The following is a 22295-nucleotide window of genomic DNA, read 5'->3' as shown; positions in this document are numbered from 1 at the left end:
TCTCTCAGGATCTTTTACAGAGGCCATGATTCAAGGAGAATCTGTCCTTCAAGGAGTTTTAGAGAGTTTGGGGGCTCCCTTCAGCACCAGAGGAATGGGAAAGCATGAACCCAGGAAGGAGACTTTGAAGCAAATGTGGGGGGAGGGGAAAAGGGAACCAGAGGAGATTATAGATCAGTGATGGGTGTAGATCAATGGTAGGCAACATAATCAGGGACCTGGAGGGGGAGGGGCTTATTATAGAGCAACATCCTCTCTGACATCTGCAAAAATTGGTATTATTCTAGAAGTGAGACATAAAGGAACTGGAATCCATGAAGTAAGTCCTATAACTCAGAGGAGGGAAGAACCTAGAATGGATCCCACTGAAGCTGTGATTGTAAGAATACTATAGAATCATAAATACAGGCTATGAATAAAAGAATGAGGGTCTATTGTAGGCAGACAAAAAGAGGGCACTTAACTAAGTGAAAGAAATCCTTTTTGGAATGGGTTGCAAAAAATAAAAATTAATGAATAGGATTAGTAGAAGAGAAGATGAAGATGAAGAAATCTATTCAACTAAAAGCGGGGAATGGATTTTATACACCTAGATAAAAGAAACAGAAAAATTAACTTAACAAACAAAATCCCCCAAAATAAGAAGTAATGAATGAGAAGAAAGGATCAGTGATGGAAAGAGAGCCAATGGAAATAGGGCCTCCTTAAAAAAAAATATTAAAAATAATTGAAGGAACATAATACTTGGCTACAACATAAGGGGGGGGGGGGGGAAAATCTTAATTCCAACTATATCATCTTAGCCAAAATAGGTATCACACTTGTTTTTTACTTCCTTTCAAATATCAGGCATTTCCACTAATATTTCATTTCTTGAAATGCCTTCAATATATTACAAATGCAATCTATAGCAAACAGTCTGGTGTGGTCAAAAAACTTTATCATAACTGGTACAAATGAAAATGTTCCCAATAAGATACCTGTACTTTGCTATGATTGGATCTTCTTTGGAATGCCAAGAGTAAACACCTGGGAAACAGGTGCAGAAAATAAATTATTGAAATTTACCAAATAATCTAATAATTTTAAGACAAATTTTATTAGAAGAAAAAAATGTTATAACATTGATTTTTAATGACCAAACTTTCCTTCTTATTCTTAAATATAATAGCAAGAGTGAAATGTTTTCTTCTAACAGCAGAGAGCATTCATTCACATCTATTATGGTCATCAGAATAAACTTTTTATTCAGTTATCTCAAGAGATGATACATATACACACTGAAATATGAAAAAATTAGTTATATATCCTAAAATTACTCCAACCCTTTATGGGAAAAGATAATAAATTATTAAATTAATAAAAATTAAATCAATAATAATAAAAAATAAAAAGAGCAAGAACCCATTCTCATTCATTTTTGAATGAATGTCTATAGTAGCTAGCAAAAGATTTTCTATATACTTCACTCAAATACTTGCTAAATTAATAATGTTTTCACTTTATAACTTCTATAGGCTGTGCTCCCAAATTACTAGCTTTGTCAGGAAACACTCTCATTGTTAGAGACTAAAATTTTAGTACATAGACTTTACTAGGAAGTCTAAAAGATCCACATAAATCACCAACATTTCTATGTTACCAACAAAGTCCAGAAGTAAGTGATACAAAGAGAAATTCCACTTAAAATAACAGTAGATAATCTAAAATATCTGGTAGTCTACCTGCCAAGGCAAAATCATGAATTATATGAACAGAATTATAAAACATTTTCTACACAAATAAAGTCAGATCTAATCAACTGGAAAACTATCAAGCACTCATGAGCAAAAATAATACAAATGACAATACTACCTAAATTAATCTACTAATTCACTGCCATATCAATCAAACTCCCAAGAAATTATTTTACAGAGTTAGAAAAAAAAATAACAAAGTTCATCTGGAAGAACAAAAGGTCAAGAATTTTAAGGGAATTGATGAAAAAAATGCAAATGAAGATGGTCTGCCTATACCAGACCTACAACTATATTATACAGCAGCAGTCAACAAAAACCATTTGGTACTGGCTAAGAAATAGAGTAGTTGATCAGTAGAATAGGTTAGGTTCACAAGCACAATAGTCAATGACTATAGTGATCTAGTGTTTGATAAACTCAAAGACCCCAGCTCCTGGTATAAGAATTCACTATTTAACAAAAAGTGTTGGAAAAATTGGAAATTAATATGATAGAAACTAGACACTGATCCACACCTAGAGCCATGTACAAAGTTAAGGTCAAAAGGGACTCATGATTAAGACATAAAGAGGGATATTATAGTCTACTTCTCAGATCTGTGGAGAAGGAAAGAATTTGTGGCCTGAGAAGAACTAGAACAAAATTATGGAATGCAAAATGGATAATTTTGATTAAATTAAATTAAAAAGATTTTGTACAAACAAAACCAATGCAGACAAGTTTAGAAGGGAAGCAATAAACTGGGAAAAAAAATTTACATTCAAGGGTTCTTATAAAGGCCTCATTCCTAAAACATATTAGAGAATTGACTCAAATTTATAAGAATTCAAGTCATTCTCTAATTGACAAATGGTCAAAGGACATGAACAGACAATTTTCATATGAAGAAATTTAAACCATTTCTAGTCATATGAAAAAATGCTTTAAATCATTATTGATCAAAGAAATACAAATTAAGACAACTATGTGGTACTACTACACACCTCTCAGATTTACTAAGATGACAGGAAAAAATAATGATGAATGTTGGAGGGATGTGGGAAAACTAGGACACTAAATACATTGTTAGTGGAGTTGTGAACTGATCCAATCATTATGGAGAGCAATTTGGAACTATGCCCAAAGGGACCATAAAACCGCACACCCTTTCATCTAGCAATGTTTCTACTGGGCCTATATTGAAAGAGATTATAAAGGAGGGAAAAGGACCCACATGTGCAAAAATGTTTGTGGTAGCCCTTTTTGTAGTGGCAAGAAACTGTAAACTGAGTGGATGCCCATAAGTTGGAGAATGGCTGAATAAAAATTGTGGTATATGAATGTTATGGAATATTATTGTTCTATAAGAAATGATCAGCAGGATGATTTTAGAGAGGCCTGGAGAGACTTAAGTGAACTGATGCCAAGTTAAGTGAGTAGAAGCAGGAGACAAATTGTACACAGCAACGAATTTATGTGATCATCAACTCTGATGGACATTGAGTTCTTTTCAACAATGAGGTGATTCAAACCACTTCAAATGATCTTGTAATGGAGAGAGAGCCATTTGTACCCAGAAAGAAGACTGTGGGGACTGAGTGTGGATCACAACATAGTATTTTCAGGGTTTTTATTATTGTTTGCTTGCATTTTGTTTTCTTTCTCATTTTTTCCCTTTTTGATCTTATTTTTTTTTTTTTGTGCAGTATAATTGTGGAAATATGTATAGAAGAACTGTACATGTTTAACATATTAAGACTACTTGCCATCTAGGGAATGGGATGAAGGGTAAGAGGGGAAAAAAAATTTAGAACACAAGATTTTGCAAAGGTGAATGTTAAAAATTATGTGTTTTGAAAAAAAAACTTTTCTTAAATAAATAATAGAAGGAAGGAAGGAAGGAAACAAACACAAAGAATTCAAGAACAGAATTGTTTTTAATTTTAAACAAAGGGTTGTATGTCAAAGAAAAATACAAACAGGACCTTTGCTATTAGTACTAACCATGTGAAAAAGATGAATCAGCTTACAAAAATAGCTAAAGAAATTTGGCCTAAAATTAGGATTAAAGAACATAATGATAGCAAATATTTATATATCGCTTTGAAATCTGTAAAGTGCATTATATACAGTATTCCGTATAATATGAATCCTATAAGACAGGCACAACTGTTTTCTCCATTTTGCAGATAAAGAAATCATGGGAAGACATCACCTAAATCAACGAAAAAAAGATCAGCAAAGGCCTCATGAAGGAGCTGATGAATGAACAGTGTTCTGAGGAATCTAAGGAATCTAAAAAATGAAGGTGAAGAAGAACATTCCAGACATGGAGGAAAAGAGTGAAAGAATTAATACCATATGTGAAAGTAAATTAGTGAGGCAGCTAGGTGGCACAGTGGATAGGGCACCAGCCCTGAAATAAGGACCTGAGTTCAAATCAGGTCTCAGACACTTAACACTTCCTGGCTGTGTGATCCTGGACAAGTCCCTTAACCCCAATTGCGGGGAAGGGAGAGGAAGAAAAGAAAGTAGGTTAGTTAGAAGAATAATGGTACCTACAAAAAGAAACTGAGAATTTAGGAAGAAGGACAGATTTGGGTAATAAAGAGTTCTGTTCTGAACATGTTGAACTTGAGGTGCTTGTAGGACATATATGTTAAGTTACAAATATATTATGGATATATAGAACTATCCAAAGGTAGAAAATGAAGTCTTGGGAGATGGAAAGCTTATCATCACTGGAGGTCTTTTATCACAAGCTCATCACCCGTCATGTCATAAATGTTGTAAAAGATATTTTTATTAGATTCAGAAAACCAGGGTAAATATTTTAAAAACCTAGAGTAGACAGAGTAACCAAAAAAAGAGAGTGATTAACAATGTCAATGACAGCAGAAAAGGATGAAGACTGAAAAAAAGCCATTATGAGACTTACATGAACTGATGCTAAGTGAAATGAGCAGAACCAGGAAATCATTATATACGTCAACAATGATACTGTATGAGGATGTATTCTGATGGAAATGGATTTCTTCAACAAAGAGAAGATCTAACTCAGTTTCAATTGATCAATGATGGACAGAAGCAGCTACACCCAAAGAAAGAACACTGGGAAATGAATGTAAACTGCTTGCATTTTTGTTTTTCTTTCCAGGTTATTTTTACCTTCTGAATCCAATTCTCCCTGTACAACAAGAGAAATGTTCGGTTCTGCACACATATATTGTATCTGGGATACACTGTGACATATTTAACTTGCATAGGACTGCTTGCCATCTGGGGGAGGGGGTGGAGGGAGGGAGGGAGGGAGGGGAAAAGTCAGAACAGAAGTGAGTGCAAGGGATAATGCTGTAAAAAAAATTACCCAAGCATGGGCTCTGTCAATAAAAAGTTATTAAAAAAAAAAAAAAAGAAAAGAAAAGAAAAGAAAAAAAGCCATTAGATTTGGCTATTAGGAGATCACTGGTAACTCTAGGGAGGGTATTTTTAGTTGAATGATGAGGATTACAGAAGTTTGAGAATCAAATGAGAGGAGAGTAATAGGAAGCATCAGTTTATGCATAGCTACAAAGGGAAAGAGGGATATATTAAGAGAGCAAACTAAAATAGTAGGGTTAAGTAAGGATTTTTTTTTTTTTTAAAAGAATAAAGGAATTTCTTGAATGTGTTTCCAAGAAGCAGGGAAAGAACACTAAATAAGGGAAATAACCACAAGAGACACTAGGATGTTTATAGCCTGTAAATGTATTTTAATATAGTTCGTAAACATAGCGATGCCAGTAAATTCCCCATAGATATTCTCACAGCACCCACACTTTCTTATGCTATATAGTCAATAAATTAAAGACCAAATGTATTTTGCTATTGTCAGTCATAAATGGAAAATTCTAATAATCTGTTAAAACGAAATGTGCAATATACAATTTTATTTCTCACGGCATCATAAATGAAAGCAACAAATCAGTAAAGTACTTTTTGTTAAAAGTTAAAAGGTTGAAATTTTTTAGAAAAAAAATCAAAGCTTTTTATTTCCCACGCTAAATGACCAATATATCTACTAGAAAAGGTTTGTTAGTTCAAGTATGAATTCAGAGTTGTTAATAATCACAAACAGTAGACATTAATAAAATTTGATGTTGGACATTTTTAGCATTGGTTCCCAGTGATGTGGCTTGTGCTAATTCATATTTTTATAAATGTCATGAATATATAAGTTGGTATGCCTATCAAATGTGAAGATTATACAAAACTAGGGCAGGTAGTCAACATAGTGGATAATATTTAGGATCCAAAAAGTTGACTGAATCTAGTAAGATGAAATTTTTTATGGATTTTTTTATTATTAAAGCTTTTTATTTTCAAAAAATATACAAAGATAATTTTTAATATTCATCCTTGCAAAACCTTGTGTTCCAAATTTGTTTTCCCTCCCAATCTTCTCCCCTAGACAGCAAGTAATCCAATATATGTTAAACATATGTAATTCTTCTATACATATTTCCACAATTATCATGCTTCACAAGAAAAATCAAATAAAAAAGGAAAAAAAAATAAGAAAACAAAATGCAAGCAAACAATAACAAAAAGAGTGAAAATATTATGTTGTGATCCACTGTTAAAAGTCCCCACAGTTCTCTCTTCTGGGTGCAGATGGCTCTCTCAATCACAAGACCATTGAAACTGGCCTGAATCACCTCACTGCTGAAAAGAGTCACATCCATCAGAATTGATCATCACATAATTTTGTTTGCTTAGCATCAAGTTCATGTAAGTCTCTGCAGGACTTCTGAAATCATTCTGATGATTGTTTCTTACAGAATAATATTCCATTATATTCGTATACCATTACTTATTCAGCCATTCTCTAACTGATGGACATCCACTCAATTTCTAATTCCTTGCCACTACACAAAGGGCTGCCACAAGCATTTTTTATGTTCTCTTTGGCATCCAGGCCCATAAGATAAAATTTTGAAGATATAAAGTCTTAAACAAAGATTTGAGAAATCAGCATCACAAGCACAAGATATAGTAGGCAAAGCTAATTAAAAGCATGGAAAAGGATCTCAAGATTTTATTGGACATTAGCTCAATGACACAGGTCAGTCAATACTATGTATACTAGCACTTACTATGTATAAGGTACAAGTGGTTGGGGATGCAAAAAGACAATCCATGACAACAAGGAGTTCACAATTTAATGGAGAAAACATACAAACAAATATACACAAACAAGATATATGTAGAATAAAAAAGGAAATAATTAACAGAGGAAAGGCACTAATATTAAAAGTATTTAGGATAGGCTTCCTGTAAAAGGTGGGATTTTACCTGGGACTTGAAAGCCAGGGAATCCAGGAGGCAGAAATGAGGAAGAAGAGCATTCCAGGCATGGGGGACAGCCAGAGAAAATGGTTGGGGCCAAGAGATGGAGTTTCTTGTTCAGGTAACAGCAAGGAGGTCGTGTCACTAGATAGAAGAGTAAGTGGTAGGGTGTAAGGTTTAAAAAGACTGGAAAGATAGGAGGGGACTAGATTATGAGGGGAACTTTGAAAGACAAATAGAGCATTTTGTATTTGATCCTGGACATAGTGGGGAACCACTATAGCTTATTGGGGAACAGAAGAGGTGACATGATCAGAAAACCACATTCTTGACTTAGAGGATAGTAAAGGAATTACAAATCATGCTAAATAATAACGGGTTAAATGGGTTAAAAAGATTTAGCAGGGTCATGATAACTAACTTTAAACCTATGAAAGTCTGCCCTTGGCAAAGAGATGTCTAGTTCTTTTTAGGCAGCATTAGGTGGATGATGCAGAGACTTTTTTCAACTTAATTTAAGGAAAAAGTAAGTAATCAGTACCATGTGAAAATGTAATGTATTGCCTTAGGAGATAGTGAGTTGCCCGAGGAGATTTTGAGAAAGGCTGAATTTACCACTCAGTTGGAGATGGTTTGAACTAGATTCTTGTTCATATTGTAGTTCAAATGCTATGACCTTTGAAGCCCATTCCAACTCTGAGGCCCAATAATCCTGAAAAAAGTATATTTACAAATCAAATTAAAAAACAAGGATAGTCCAAATTACTAAGTACTTAACTAAAAATATTTGGCTATGATGAACCACAATCAAAAAAGCTACTTTTTTTTAACCTAATTTCATATATCTCTATAAAGTAATGTCTTAAAATAAAAAGCAGGATATTGTAACTGTCCACAATGTAAACAAAAATAAGTAAAACTAAGGACAACATCCTTATAACAACAAGCTTAATCCCTGGTCAAGCTGAGAAAATAGCTTTCTCTCCTCTTCTTTACAGAGATGGGACATAATAAATGTGAAATATTATATATGCTAAGAGAAACTGATGATGATGTGTTTATTCCTTCCTTTCCCCCCCCCCCCCCCTTTTCTTTTTCAACATTTATTACAAGGTCCAATCCCAATAGATTCTGGATAGAAAATGCCATCTGCATATAGAAAAAGAACTATGAAGATTGAATGTAAATCAACACATGCTAGGTTCCTTTGTTTTTACTTCCCCCCCCCTTCCATTGTTTCTTCCTTCTGTTCTGATTTTTCTCTCACAGAATAATCCATAAAGCAATGTGTATTAAAAATAAAAAAAAAGGAATATATTCAAGAACAAAAAAAAAATCAATAAAAGTTTAAATCAATTTTTAAAATTTAAATCTTATTATGATGGAAACAGTTGATATAAGCTAAAACAGAAGCAAATTATTGATTTTGTTCATTTATATTTTGGCAAAGTGGTTAGGAAAAGTCCCTCTGTATCAATAAAAAGAAATAGACTAAATAAAAAATTTAATTTAAAAAATATATAATACTTGAAATCCTTTAATAAATTTCCAGCACACTGAAGAGAAAGGTTAACTAAATAAAGTAACATCATTTTTTGCCATTTTTCTTTTTTATCTTCAAGTTATTTATTTAATATTTTCCCCAATCACATTTAAAACAATTTTCTTTTACATTTGTTTCTAAAACTTTTGAATTATAAGATCCCTCCCTTATCCCCACCTCCAAGTAAGAAACTACATGTGAAGTTATTCAAAACATTTCCATAAAAGTCATGTTGTGAAAAAAAAAATTGATCTAATATAATGAAAGAAAAAAATCCTCAAGAAAAATAAAAAACTCAAAGAGTATGCTTCACTCTGTATCCAGACACAATCAGTTGCTTCTCTGGCTAGGGACAGGATTTTTCTTCATAAGTCATTCAGAGTAGTGTCATAGGTACTGCTGAGAATGACAAAGTCATTTATAACTGATCATCCCAGAATATTCCTATTATTTTGTATACAGCATGTTTCATTTGCCTGAATTCATGGAGGACTTTCCAGGCTTTTTTTTTTTTTCTCTGAGAGGATCCTGCTCATTTCCCATAGAATAATAATATTCAATCACAAACACATCAAAAGTTATTCAGCTATTCCTCAATTGATGGGCATCCCGTTTCCAATTTTTTGCCCTGAGAAGAAAACGACTATAAAAATATTTTGTACATATATTATCATTTCCCTTTAAAAAAAAAAATCTGTTATGATATTCATGCCTAGCAGTTGTATTGTGTATGCATGAATTTATAGTGCTTTGAGAATAAATTGTATCTTTTGATAATTTATCAAAAGGGACATTGATCTTATTTGACTCAGTTTCCTTTATGTTTGATAATTTAGTAGTAAATTAAGAATAGAGAGCTTAATTAAAATAGGCAATAGGGTGTGTACACACCGCCAGTCACCCTCCTCAATAAAATAACTTCAAATACCTAATACGAATATGCCAAAAAGAGGAGAAAAAGTGTAACATGGTAAATGTACTGGCAAGTGCACTCGAGGACTTATTGGAGAAATTTGCTTCAAAATTCTTTACAAGTAATATTGCTAACTATATTTCCCCTCATTTGTTCTCTCTCTCCTTTCACCCTGTCCCTCAAAAGTTTTTGCTACTGACAACTCCTCCCTCAATATGCCTTCTTTTTTTATCAACCTCCCTACTTCTCAAATCCCATTCGTCTCCTATTTTCCTGTGTCAGATTTCTATATCCACAGTGAATGTGTATATTTATTTCTTCTTTAAGCCAATTCTGATGAGAGAAGGTTCACACACTCATTCTCTTCTCCCTCCTTTTACCTCTACTGTTAAAGTTTTTTCTTAACCTCTTTTTTCATAGCAGATAATTTATACTATTCCACTTCTTTCTTTCCCTTTCTCCCAGTACATTCCTTTTTGCATTTTTTTGTGTCGCTCAATTCTTTTCTTAAATTTTCCTCTCTCTTACTTGATTTTCAAAATCCCTTTTGAGTTCTTCCTTAGCCTGAGACCAATTCTCATTTTTCTTGGAAACTTTGGATGTAGGAATTTTGACTGTTACTTTCTTCTGAATGTGCATTTTGATCTTCCTTGTCACCATAATAACTTTCTATAGTCAGAAGCTTTTTTTGCTTTTTGCTCATTTTCCTAGCCTATTACTCAGCTTTGAACTTTTTGTTAAAGTAAATTTAAAGTTTCCAGGATGGAAGGTGCACCGTCCCAGTTTTCAGATATCCTGTTAGGGACTTGACTACAAATCCTCTTTGCTGCCTTAAAACTATATCAGGTGTGTTCCGGTCCCACTGAAGCTCTAAGATCTAGTGTGGTTAACTACTTAGTTGGTGCTGGGTTCAGAACCAGGACCAGACAGGGGCTGTACCAGCACAACCTGCACTGGGATTGTGCTCTGAACTCCCCCACTCTGTTGCCTTTTTATACTGACCTTCCATGTCCTCTGGTGTCCCTAGACTGAGAAGTCTGAAAGCCACCAGTACTTTGGCTGATTCAGAAGGTCCTGCTTTGCTGAAGCTGGGAACAGGCCAGGGCCAGGTTTAGGGGTGGGGCTGCACTAGGATGGCCTGCATTGAAATTGCACACTGGGCTCCCACCTGTTTCCACAGACCTTTTAAATCTCCTTTGGTGTCTCTGGGCTGAGAGGTATAAAATCACCAGTACCAACATTGATTCAGATGACCTGTTCCTACTTTACTGGTTTGGGGTTGGGGCTGGGGCTGGAGCTTGCTACATTGGGACTTAGCACTGAGCTCCTATTCTGTTGTCAGAACCTTTTCTGCTGACCTAAGTTGTCTTCGGTGGAAAATGTTCTATTCCATCTTTTGGGGTATTCTAATGCTCTAAAATTTGTTTAGAATCATTATTTAAAGGAATTTGGAGCAGTTTAGGGGAGAAGTTGGACAACTTCCTCCCTTTATTCCACCCTCTTGGCGCTGCCTCCTATTTTCTGCTGTTTTCAAAAAACCAAACACAAAAGAGCTGCCTATAATAATGCCAATGATACTTCAGAAGTAGAAGAAGAAAATAACAATCCTTCTTATTTTTCAAAATTAATCATACTTGACTAATTGTTCACTAAAATTAATGGAGTGTTTCTACTTAAACATATAAAGATTTGATTTTATAGAATAATTTTAGACCCCAAAAATTCTATTGTTGCTATTGTTGTTATTCAGTCTCTCTGTGATTCTTTGAGGCTTTTTTGGAGTGGTTTGCCATTTCCATCTTCAGCTAATTTTCCAGATGAGGAAACTAAGATAAACACGGTTAAGTAACTTGCCCAGAGTCACAAGTTAGTATCTGAGAATATTTGAACTCAGGTCTTCTTGATTCCTGAACCTGTTACTTCTACCTGGTGATTACGAAAGTGTTTGTTGACTTGAACTCAATTATGAAATACCATATTACATACATTCTTGTAGGCCATTTGATCCTTACTCAAACATAACAGTAATTCCAAGCTTCTACTTGCCAAACATTCCTCCTCCTGTCTTTTGCAACTCATTAGATCTTGAAATCTTTTTAGCTCACAATTTACATCTAATATCTTCCCATATCTAAAGATCCTCTAAATTTACTCTAAACTTAAAAAAGGGACTTCCCCAACACCCCAGAATAGTATTGTGCATACAATTTTTATTATCATTCAGTAGTTTATCACGTCCAAATTTTTATGACCCCATTTGGGGTTTTCCTGGCAAAGATATTAAAGGGTTTCCTTCTCTAAATCTTTTTACAATGATAAAATTAAGACAAAGAAGGTAAAGTGACTTGCCTGAGCTCACACAGATAGTACTTGTCTAAAGCTGGATTTGAAATTTAGTTCTCCCTGACTCCATGCCCTGTGCTCTATACACTGCTCCACCTACTGCTCATAAAAAATATTTGGTGAATTGAATTCAACTGTGAAATACCATATTACAATCTTTTAGCACATTTGATCTTGACCCCAACACTATGAAATATTATCCCCACATGACAAGCTACTAAGTGCTTGGATCTTGATTTTCAGTCCACTGTTTCTGTACTACACTACTAAACTTCCTCTCCCTAAAAATTTTAGAAAAATAAATTATCTCTTAGACAGATTTTTTTCCCACAGATTTTCACCTCACAGCCTCCAACAACTTTCTCCAGAGGACAAGTGCTACAAACATCGAACACCAAAATAGTCAAAGACAGAAGAAAAGGAATGTAAACCTACTCTGAATATTAGGTTTTTAAAAAGCAAGAGGGAAAACCTCTAATGAAAATAATCTGTCATTAACCCCTGAATTTTCAAAGCTGGAAGGAAAAAAATGGGTGACAAGTTTCAAAGGAGGGAAAAATTTAATCTGGTTTTCCCACCAGTGATAAAAATCCAACTCTTTCAAGAATAGAATTCAGCAAATAACAATGAAAAGTGAATTTTGATAGTTTTGACATAATAATCATAGTAGAAATTGCCATTAATTCAAGAACATATTCACTCATGAGTTGGTACTCAAAGCTATTAGACAAGATCATTTGAGAAAATAAAACCTACTAAGATGTTCCAACATAAAATGACTCATTCTGAACTCACAAGTTTTCATGACTGACAATATTACCACTCAAAAAGCAAAACTCATCTCTCTTCCTCTTAAATGATGACAGTGATAAGTAAAAAGCACTATTATTTCGTTTCTTTTAGAACAACTATTTCCACCTACTGCTACTCAGACATTCACAGAACCATCCCACTTATATTCAAAAGCAAAACGAGAGCAAATAGGCAGCTAACATTACTTCTCAAAGGACAGAATTTACTGCCAACACTATTAATCACATTCAAAAATTTGGAGAAAGGAGCTCCTGAAAAAAGTTATCAGCATCTAAGTACAATCTTATTCCATAGAATTTCAACAGCATCCAGAAAAAACCAAAATGAAATTATCACTTCTACTATATTGATCCTAAAATGTAATGGACTTTAATGATTTTTTGATAGTCTGAAGCTGTCTAAAGTCACCTTTCTAAGTCCTCGAGTTAAGCTCAGCAATTTAGCTTATCCTGGGAGTAGGTTTAAAAGTATAATTAAAGAGGCAGCTAGGTAGCACAGTAGATGGAGCACCAGCTCTGAAGTCAGGAGGACCTGAATTCAAATTTGACCTCAGACACTTAACCCGTGCTAGCTGTGTGACTCTGGGCAAGTCACAACCCCAAATACCTTAGCAAAAAAATTAAAAAAGTAAATATATATATATATATATATATATATATATATATATGTATAAGAAAAGCTGTTATCTCTCCTACTGGTAGCCCCTAGGATACTTCAGGTGGTTATCTTTAAGCATTACAAGATAACTTGGTACCATCCCCAAAAGATATGTTGTCTCTCCTGGCCAGTCTTTGAAAAATTAGGGTAGTCAAATCAGTTTCAAGAGCAATAATGAATTGAACCAGTTACACCCAGTGAAAGAACTCTGGGAGATGACTATAAACCACTATACAGAATTCCCAATTCCTCTATTTTTGTCGGCCTGCATTTTTGATTTCCTTCACAGGCTAATTCTACACTATTTCAAAATCCGATTCTTTTTGTACACCAAAATAACTGTTTGTACATGTATATACTTACATTGTATTTAATTTATACTTTAACATATTTAACATGTATAGGTCAACCTGCCATCTGGGGGAGGAGAAAGGGGAAGAAGGGGAAAAATTGGAACAAAAGGTTTGGCAATTGTCAATGCTGTAAAATTACCCATGCATATAACTTGTAAATAAAAAGCTATAATAAAAAAAAAAAAAAAGAAAGAAAGAAAAATTAGGTTAGTTTTATCTCTTTTAAGGAGATTGCAGGTCCATTAGTTTTGATTCCTAGCAAAGATTATAAAATGAAGATAGGTCCCATAAAACAATTAACATTCTTTAATTGTCAGTGAGGGGCATTATTAGCCTCACCAAAATGTCAGCTCACCCTTCTTAATATAGCCAATCAAAAAATGTTACACAACTAACAAGATCCTTTCTCTTTTGTTTGTCAAAGGTCTCCAGCTTTAATGAGGTGGCCAGTCTAACCCACTTTGTTAACAGCTATACACATCACTGTAAAATTGATCTTGTTCAAGTCTGTACTTCAGTCTACCTTTATTAAATTTACTTGAGACAATCTGTTTATACATTATTGGTAATTTTCTACTGTCAAATTGGGACAGCATATTAAAATTTTCAAAATTTACTTTTTAAAAAATTATCACCAATAAACTTTTCCATAAATCTTTATTTATTCTATTGGCTTTTAGGAAACATTCATTCCATGTTTTCTCCACTCTACTTTATCCCACTGCTTTTGACTGTATGCTGATAGTAAGAAATAATAAAGATAGCCAAATTTGTATTAGAAGACTTCCTAATAGACATAATTTATTTTAGAAAAAATCAAGTCCAGAAATTCTTATAGGTAGTAGAGATCCTCTAATGAAGATATCCTTTAGATCTTGTTCTGACTCCTGCACTTTTCTAGTATAAATGTCCAAGTTTAGAAATATCCATCATATTATCCATGTACAGCATGATAATTGTGGAAATATGCATAGAATTGTACCTGTTTAACATATATTGGACTGTTTGCCTTCTAGAGGAGGGAGTGGAGGGAAGGGAGAGAAAAAAAAAAAAATTTGGAACACAAAGTTTTGCAAGGATCAAAGTTGAAGATATTTATGCCTATGTTTTGAAAAAAAAAAACCTTTACTCAGACACACACACACACACACACACACACACACACACCCACCTTCAATCTAAGTACTAACTTTGAAGCTAAAGTTGTTGGCACTCCCCCTACTCAGTGAACGCTGTTGGTGAAGAATTCCTCTATTGATTCCATTGATGCTTTCCCTATTTTCCCTACTGTGGCCCAACACAAAAGGAGTTGTGAGGAAGTAGCCTTATTATTATATACTCTTAATATTTCATTGTAAGGAGGACTCAATGGTACATTCTTTGAAGTGTTAGAAGGAAGGGGATGAATTCCCAACATGTCTCTGAATAGCTAGCCTAACAGATTAGTTTTCCCATTAAAAACTATATAATTAAAGGTAACCAGATTCTAAGATCTCCAAAAGACCACTTAACCAATAATGCAGTATAAAATGTTTCTGTGGGAAAATGTTTTCAAGTTCCAAACAATCAACTCAAAAATAAACTATGAAAGATAAGCTATGGGTAAGCTGGGAATCATTTAAATGACTATTACTGGTAAACTGCAAACTAGTATTCAGGAGTATTATTTTATTTATCTCTGTAATTCAGTGATTTACACTGAGAAGGCAATACAACTTTGAATTAACCTAAACAAAATCCTGTACAACAGCTTAATTCACTGAGCTACTCAGATGCTTTTTGCAATCTACTCAGTAATTATAATAGTTAAAATGAAATCAATCACTGTAAAGGGGTCTTTTACAAAAGTTTTTTTTTTTTTTATGATTATGGAAATGATTAACAACATCTACCCTTAATATTTTTCAGGCCCAATCTTTTCCATGTTACTTAGCAATGAACTAAGGTCTCAACCAAGTATTTGTCCTGTAAGTTTTCAAATAGTTTGAAAGAGACTTGTTGAAAATATTAGCCGTACATAGTGGCTAGAAACTGGAAACTGAATGGATGCCCATCAGTTGGAGAATGGCTGAATAAATTGTGGTATATGAATATTATGGAATATTATTGTTCTGTAAGAAATGACCAACAGGATGATTTCAGAAAGGCTTGGAGAGACTTACATGAACTGATGCTGAATGAAATGAGCAGGACCAGGAGATCATTATATACTTCAACAACAATACTATATGATGACCAGTTCTGATGGACCTGGCCATCATTAGCAAGGAGATCAACCAAATCATTTCCAATGGAGCAGTAATGAACAGCTACGCCCAGAGAAAGAACTCTGGGAGATGACTAAAAACCATTACATTGAACTCCCAATCCCTATATTTATGCCCACCTGCATTTTTGATTTCCTTCACAAGCTAATTGTACAATATTTCAGAGTCTGATTCTTTTTGTACAGCAAAATAACGGCTTGGTCATGTATACTTATTGTGTATCTAATTTATATTTTAATATATTTAACATTTACTGGTCATCCTGCCATCTAGGGGAGGGGGTGGGGGGTAAGAGGTGAAAAATTGGAACAAGAGGTTTGGCAATTGTTAATGCTGTAAAGTTACCCATGAATATAACCTGTAAATAAAAGGCTATTAAATAAATAAATTAATTAATTAAAAAATATATTAGCCCTGCAGCCCTCTTTGTAGTGGCCAGAAACTGGAAACTGAGTGGATGCCCATCAACTGGAGAATGGCTGAATAAATTGTGGTATATGAATATTATGGAATATTATTGTTTGGTAATAAATGACCATCAGGATGATTTCAGAAAGGCCTGGAGAGACTTACATGAACTGATGCTGAATGAAATGAGCAGGACCAGGAGATCATTATATATTTCAACAACAAGACTATATGATGATCAATTCTGATGGACGTGGCCATCTCCAGCAATGAGATCAACCAAATCAGTTCCAATAGAGCAGTAATGAATTGAACCAGCTAGACCCAGAAAAAGAACTCTGGGAGATGAATATGAACCACTACATAGAATTCCCAATCCCTCTATTTTTGTCCGCCTGCATTTTTGATTTCCTTCACAGGCTAATTGTACACTATTTCAAAGTTCGACTCTTTTTGTACAGTAAAATAACTGTTTACACATGTATACTTATATTGTATTTAATTTATATTTTAATATATTTAACATGTATTGGTCAACCTGCCATCTGGGGGAAGGGGTGGGGAGAAGAAGGGAAAAATTGGAACAAAAGGTTTGGCAATTGTCAATGCTGTAAAATTACCCATGCATATAACTTGTAAATAAAAAAGCTATTAAAAAAATGTATTAGCCCTACCCATAGATACCATTCCATGTGTAAGTGGGCTGGTTCTCCATCTGGGTAAGAATACAAATTAGGTTCCTAAACTTTCATAACAGAATGTCAATTCTTGCCTCCCCCATATTTAGAATTTAAACCATATGGATCTCTACTCAATGAACAAAACAGATTACTGTCACTTCCACAATTCCAGGAGAATTCAAATATGAAATGACTGCTATCTGATAAAGTCTTACTTGAAACAACTGAGATTTGAGACAGAGGTTAACAGACATGTTAAGGAGCACTACCCTCTCATTAAGTTAAATCATCAGAAAGTCTCCATATTATCTCAGCTCTACAAAGACAGTTACTGTTATTTACAACTTTAATTTAGGATAGAAATAAGAAGTGTCCTCTTCAATGTGATTTTTCTACACCTTCTATTCTATTTATTACCCAAAGTCTGGTACTCATTAAACTCCAACTTTAATTAACAGCACAGAATTTTTATTTTCAAATAAACTTCTTTACTTCCTTTTATCAATTGGAATCTTATAACCCAACATGTTGTTTTAGTTGCCACAAAACCTAGATCTAAATTTAATTCTCAACTTCTGTAATTAGTTCATTAACTAGGAGGTCACAGTAAAGAAAGTCTAGGCTTGGAGAGATCAATATGGATAGAACAAACACACACCTATTTATCATGTATGTGTCTTGAAATCGATATCAAAAAAAAAACTATGATCAGAACAAAAATTCTGCAGTGATGAACTTCACTCACTTCAAAAATTATTATATTACAATACATAAAACTATTCTTCTTTCAGATCAAAAACTCTAAAAATATGACATATAATCAAGTCCAAAAAAAGAAGGAAAAAAAGGTAGTCTTTTGGGTAAGAATGTGTCTCTCTGGTGAAATAAATTTACTATTTAATAACAAATTTGTTTAAGAGCAATGCAATACTTATTTCAGAAAAGAAAGTAACGACAACAATAATATTAGTAACATTTCAATAAGCTCATAGCAGGTTTAATGTTTATGATGGGTTTTTTCGGACAATGACTTCATTAGGGAATTATTGCCTGTATTGGCCTAAGGTTACAAGGCCAGAAAAATGATACAAATTATCCAAGATATTAAAATACACAAAACTAGGTGAACAGACATTTTAAAGTTTCCCAGAACAATGTTTTATACTTTTACATAAATACATGAAAATATTTGAAATTAATATGCTGCTATTGCTCAAACAACATATACCATATCCAGACTCTGGGAATTTTCAAAGCTGTGCCTCTCTTTTTACCACCCCTCCTCTCTCTCCCATCCTTCACCTCCACCCCATCTACTACTTTGCCTGAAATATTCTTTCCCTCCTCATAACTATCTTTTGGTTTCTGGATTTCCTTCAAAGTCTCACCAAAAACTTGACTCACTCAAGTTTTTCATGATTCTCTTTAATTCTAGTACCTTCCTCTATTATTTATTTCCAATTTACCTCATATATAGCTTGTTTATACATAGATGTTGTATGATATCTTCCTGTCAGACTGTGAGAGCTCCTTAAGAGCAAGATTGACTTTTACCCTTTGAATCTTCAGCATTTGGCAGAGTGCCTGGCACATAATAGGGATATTAAAATGTGCTGGCTAACTGACAATAAAGTGATGAGAAATGTGAGTGAACTACAAAGGCAGTAAATGTAGCAGTTTTCACAGAACAGCAAGCTTCTTTCTAAATCACTACGCTAAGAAACACTGGGTTAATGAACTAAGACAGCAGAACAGATCCCCTAACAACTCCCATGAAAAATAAGAATATGGTAAATAAAAGGAGGCAAAATGTTCATTTCTTTTAGACCTATTATATACATCCCTGATTATATTTATGTAAGCTTTCTTTCCTGGAACTACCACTGCTGTCTGTTTACCATGTATAGAAATACAAAATTACTTAGGGTCACAAGTCAAGATTTGTAATGATGCTTATAAGCTTGACTTACCTTCCCACACTTAAAAAATAAAGACATTTTGAAACCAAGGTCTTCTAATCATACTGCTGTAGATTTTAAAAATCTTGCAAAGGAATCTAATTAAAACAGCTAAACAAAGGCTGAGCATTAAAGGAACAAAACGGATACATTCCTATATAAAATCAAGTTAGTTCTTAGCATAGGCCTTTTCACTTTCAAAGGAAAGAACATTTCAGTCAGGACTTGTTTGTTTTTTTTTTTTTTCCGTAAGTTCAGGAAATTAAAAAAATTTTTTTTTGTAGATCACACCTGAAATAATTAGTTTCCACTACACTATATTCTTGATTTATTCTAATTACCATAAGCCACTTTAAAAAGCAATTCAAAGGGCAAGACTGAAAACATCATCTTTATTTACTACCATATTCACCACTAAAACAGCAAAAAGCAGCATAATTATATAACAAGCAAAAGAAAAACTTTTTTTTAAAAAAACTAAACAAAGTCTTTAAGAAATATCCAAAAGATATCTTTAAGAGATAATCAGTTATACATAAACCTAACATTAAAAGATACATTTAGAATGTTTTTTAGGGCCTGTTTATTTTACAAAGAGAATTACCAGAGACTATTTCTGATCTTTGCACTGATATTATAACATTTACTTGCCTCATTCTAAATACTAATAGTTATTAAACTGTCAAATTCCCTGCCCCTTGTTCCAATTCTCTAAAAATATTTCTCCATCACTTTTCTTAAACCCTAAGTCTCTGAAGGACACTAATAATGCATCTTGTACAGCTTTCTCACCCTACTTTCTAAAGTAAAATGAATGAGGAGGGGGCGAGGGAGGTATGCACTAGTGAGAACTGTGAGGTTACAGGAGAAGATGAAATGTTAATTTATCATGTCAATGCTACTAAATAAAGTGATTTTTTTCTTTAGTAACAGAAATGATACTACTTCATAAATCAATAAAATAACAGGTGGCAAGAGCATAATTTTTAAATCAGTTATTTTTGTTTAACTTTTATTTTAAAACTTTTTAAATGTTTTATTATTTTATAAACTATATTTGCAAAACATTTAGTTCACTCTCACCATTATGTCCTTTATTAATCTCCAAAAACTGAAGATTAAAAAAAATAAAATTGCAAATCCTAACAGCTCTTTATTGGGAAGTCAGCCAAACAGCACTTACCCATTTCTAATATATGCAAAATCCCTTCTTCCTCCATTTATATGGATTCACTGACATCTCTTTCCCTTTACAAGGTAATCCTCCTGTCTCCCTTTCCCTCTTTTTAAAACCACAAGCATTTAGATTTATTTTTAAAAGGCTTTCAGGAATTGAACAGTATTGCTTGCCCCAGGACGCTGGTAAAGACTATTTATTACATGCTAGCTAATTTTCTCCCAAAGAAAAAAAACCAATCAGCAAGCGTTTTTAAACATTTGCTACGTGCCTACCACTACAACAGCATCATGAGACACAAAAGCAAAAGTGAAACAATCTTTGCATTTAAGGAACTTAAAATCTAGCCTGGGCCACAATATTTGGATATATAGGTGTACATAAAATAGACACGTGGTAATTGTGTCCAGGAACAATTTGGGCTGATCAAAAAAGGTCCCAAGGAGCAGACCATGCTTGGGAGGAGTCTCCAAGAAAACTAAGGAGTTTGATAAGTGAAGGGGAAATGCAAGTGCACAGTTTAAAAAAAAAAAAAAAAATGGAATGAGTAACAGAAACAACAGTATGACTAGGAAATATGTAATGAGTCTAGAAATGATATGTCCTTCTCCAGCTCATTTTACAGATGAGGAAACTGAGGCAAACTCCCCCAGCCTCCCTCTAGTGATTTGCCCAGAGTAACACAGTTAGCCAGTGTATGAGGTTGGATTTAAAGTCAAGGCTTCTTAACTCCAGGTCCAGAGCTCTATCCGTTGCACTAATTAGCTTTTTCTCCCTCCTCCCTTCCAAATGCTACTTGGCTGACTATTCTCTGCCTGGCACACAGCAGGCGCTTAATAAATGCTACCTGACTGGCTTTTAATCCCCGGTGCTTGGCACTGTGCCTGGCACACAGCAGGCGCTTAATAAATGCTACCTGACTGGCTTTTAATCCCCGGTGCTTGGCACTGTGCCTGGCACACACAAGGCGCTTAATAAATGCTATCAGGATGCTTTGTAGCCTAAACCCGCCTTACAAGGGATTTGTGCTATGAGCTTCAGATCGTTCCACCCAAACTCCTACACCCTCGCTTCCTCCCTTTGCTGGCGCCCACTCCCCTCTCTTCTCCATTTCCCCCTCTCTCCCTCTCCTCCAGCTTCCTTCCATGCCCCTATGACATGGCTCTAACCCTCCCGCCCGCCACCACCGGCACCCAAAGTTTCACACAATCCCCAGAGCTTCTGGAAACGACCTCTCCCCCCCGCCCCCACCTTCCCAAGGTAACGCGACAAAAATCTCACGCGCGCACACGCACTCACACACAGGCACACGGAAAAAGAGGGAAGCCCTCACTGGCCAGCGCTTCCGGGCTCTCCTCAGCCCCGCCCCCTCTCGCCCCTCGCAGGCGTTTCGCACCGTCAGTCAGTTCAGTACCAGTCAGACAGACAGACAGACAGACAGACGGACATTCGGGGCCTCTGCCGTCTCCTCTCCCCGCTGATACCCGGCTCCGGCCCCGGACCCTCACTCACGGGCAGGCATGTTGGTTCCAGCACAGGCTCGCCTTCTGAGGGCTCAACGAGGACCGGTGATCCGAAGGCCGGAGGACATCATGCTGACGGACGGGCGCCAGGAGACCTGGGGGGGTAGCCGAGGCCAGGGCTTAGGGGGCGGGGACTGGCGCCACGCCAGGGGCCCTGCTCTAAGTGAAAACGGGCGCCGCCGCCAACACCGCCCCCCCTCCCCCCACTCCCGGCTCCCTGGCTCCCGGGCTCGAGAGCGGGGCGGTGTCGCCGCACGCTTACGTCAGCGCGTCTCGCGTGGGTGGAGGCCCGCCCACTTCCTTCTGCCAGGGCGGGGGACGGGGGGGGGAAAGGGCAACTGGGGGGCGGAGCGTCGTGCTGGAAAAGGACTGTGTTCTGACCCACTAGGCCAAAGTGGGGCAAATATGATTGGCCCGCGGCGACAATTCATACGGCAGTCTTAGCGTTATAGATCTGGAACCTGTAGGGGTCCTCAACCCAATCAGCCTGCCAGATTTGGAGATCAATAGTTATAAACACTTATTAAGCTCCTGCTATGTTAGGGATAGGAAGAGAAGCAAAATAAAGCCCCTGTTAACAAAATCTTACTGTTTGGGTCTCTGAATAGTCACGC

General features: G+C 35.3%; 1 protein-coding gene across 3 annotated transcripts in view; it reads right to left on the bottom strand.

The window, feature by feature from the left end:
• The window catches only part of EFR3A (EFR3 homolog A), a 136486-nt gene extending 114521 nt beyond the window's left edge, over positions 1–21965 (bottom strand). For 2 of the 3 annotated variants that reach the window (XM_031947206.1, XM_031947207.1), the window contains exons 1-2: positions 21671–21965; positions 7053–7190 (exon numbers count right to left, since the gene is read on the bottom strand). In XM_031947206.1, the coding sequence (XP_031803066.1) occupies positions 7053–7190; positions 21671–21680 (148 nt within the window). In that variant the 5' untranslated portion in view covers positions 21681–21965. The remainder of the gene's footprint in view (positions 1–7052; positions 7191–21670) is intronic. The other variant, XM_031947208.1, reaches the window with a different exon arrangement.
• Positions 21966–22295: the final 330 nt, after the last annotated feature.

This window comes from Sarcophilus harrisii, chromosome 1 (genome assembly GCF_902635505.1).
Source record: "Sarcophilus harrisii chromosome 1, mSarHar1.11, whole genome shotgun sequence".
NCBI lineage: Eukaryota > Metazoa > Chordata > Mammalia > Dasyuromorphia > Dasyuridae > Sarcophilus > Sarcophilus harrisii.
The sequence above is the reverse complement of the archived record's forward strand: the minus strand, read 5'-3'. Positions and strand labels throughout refer to the sequence as shown.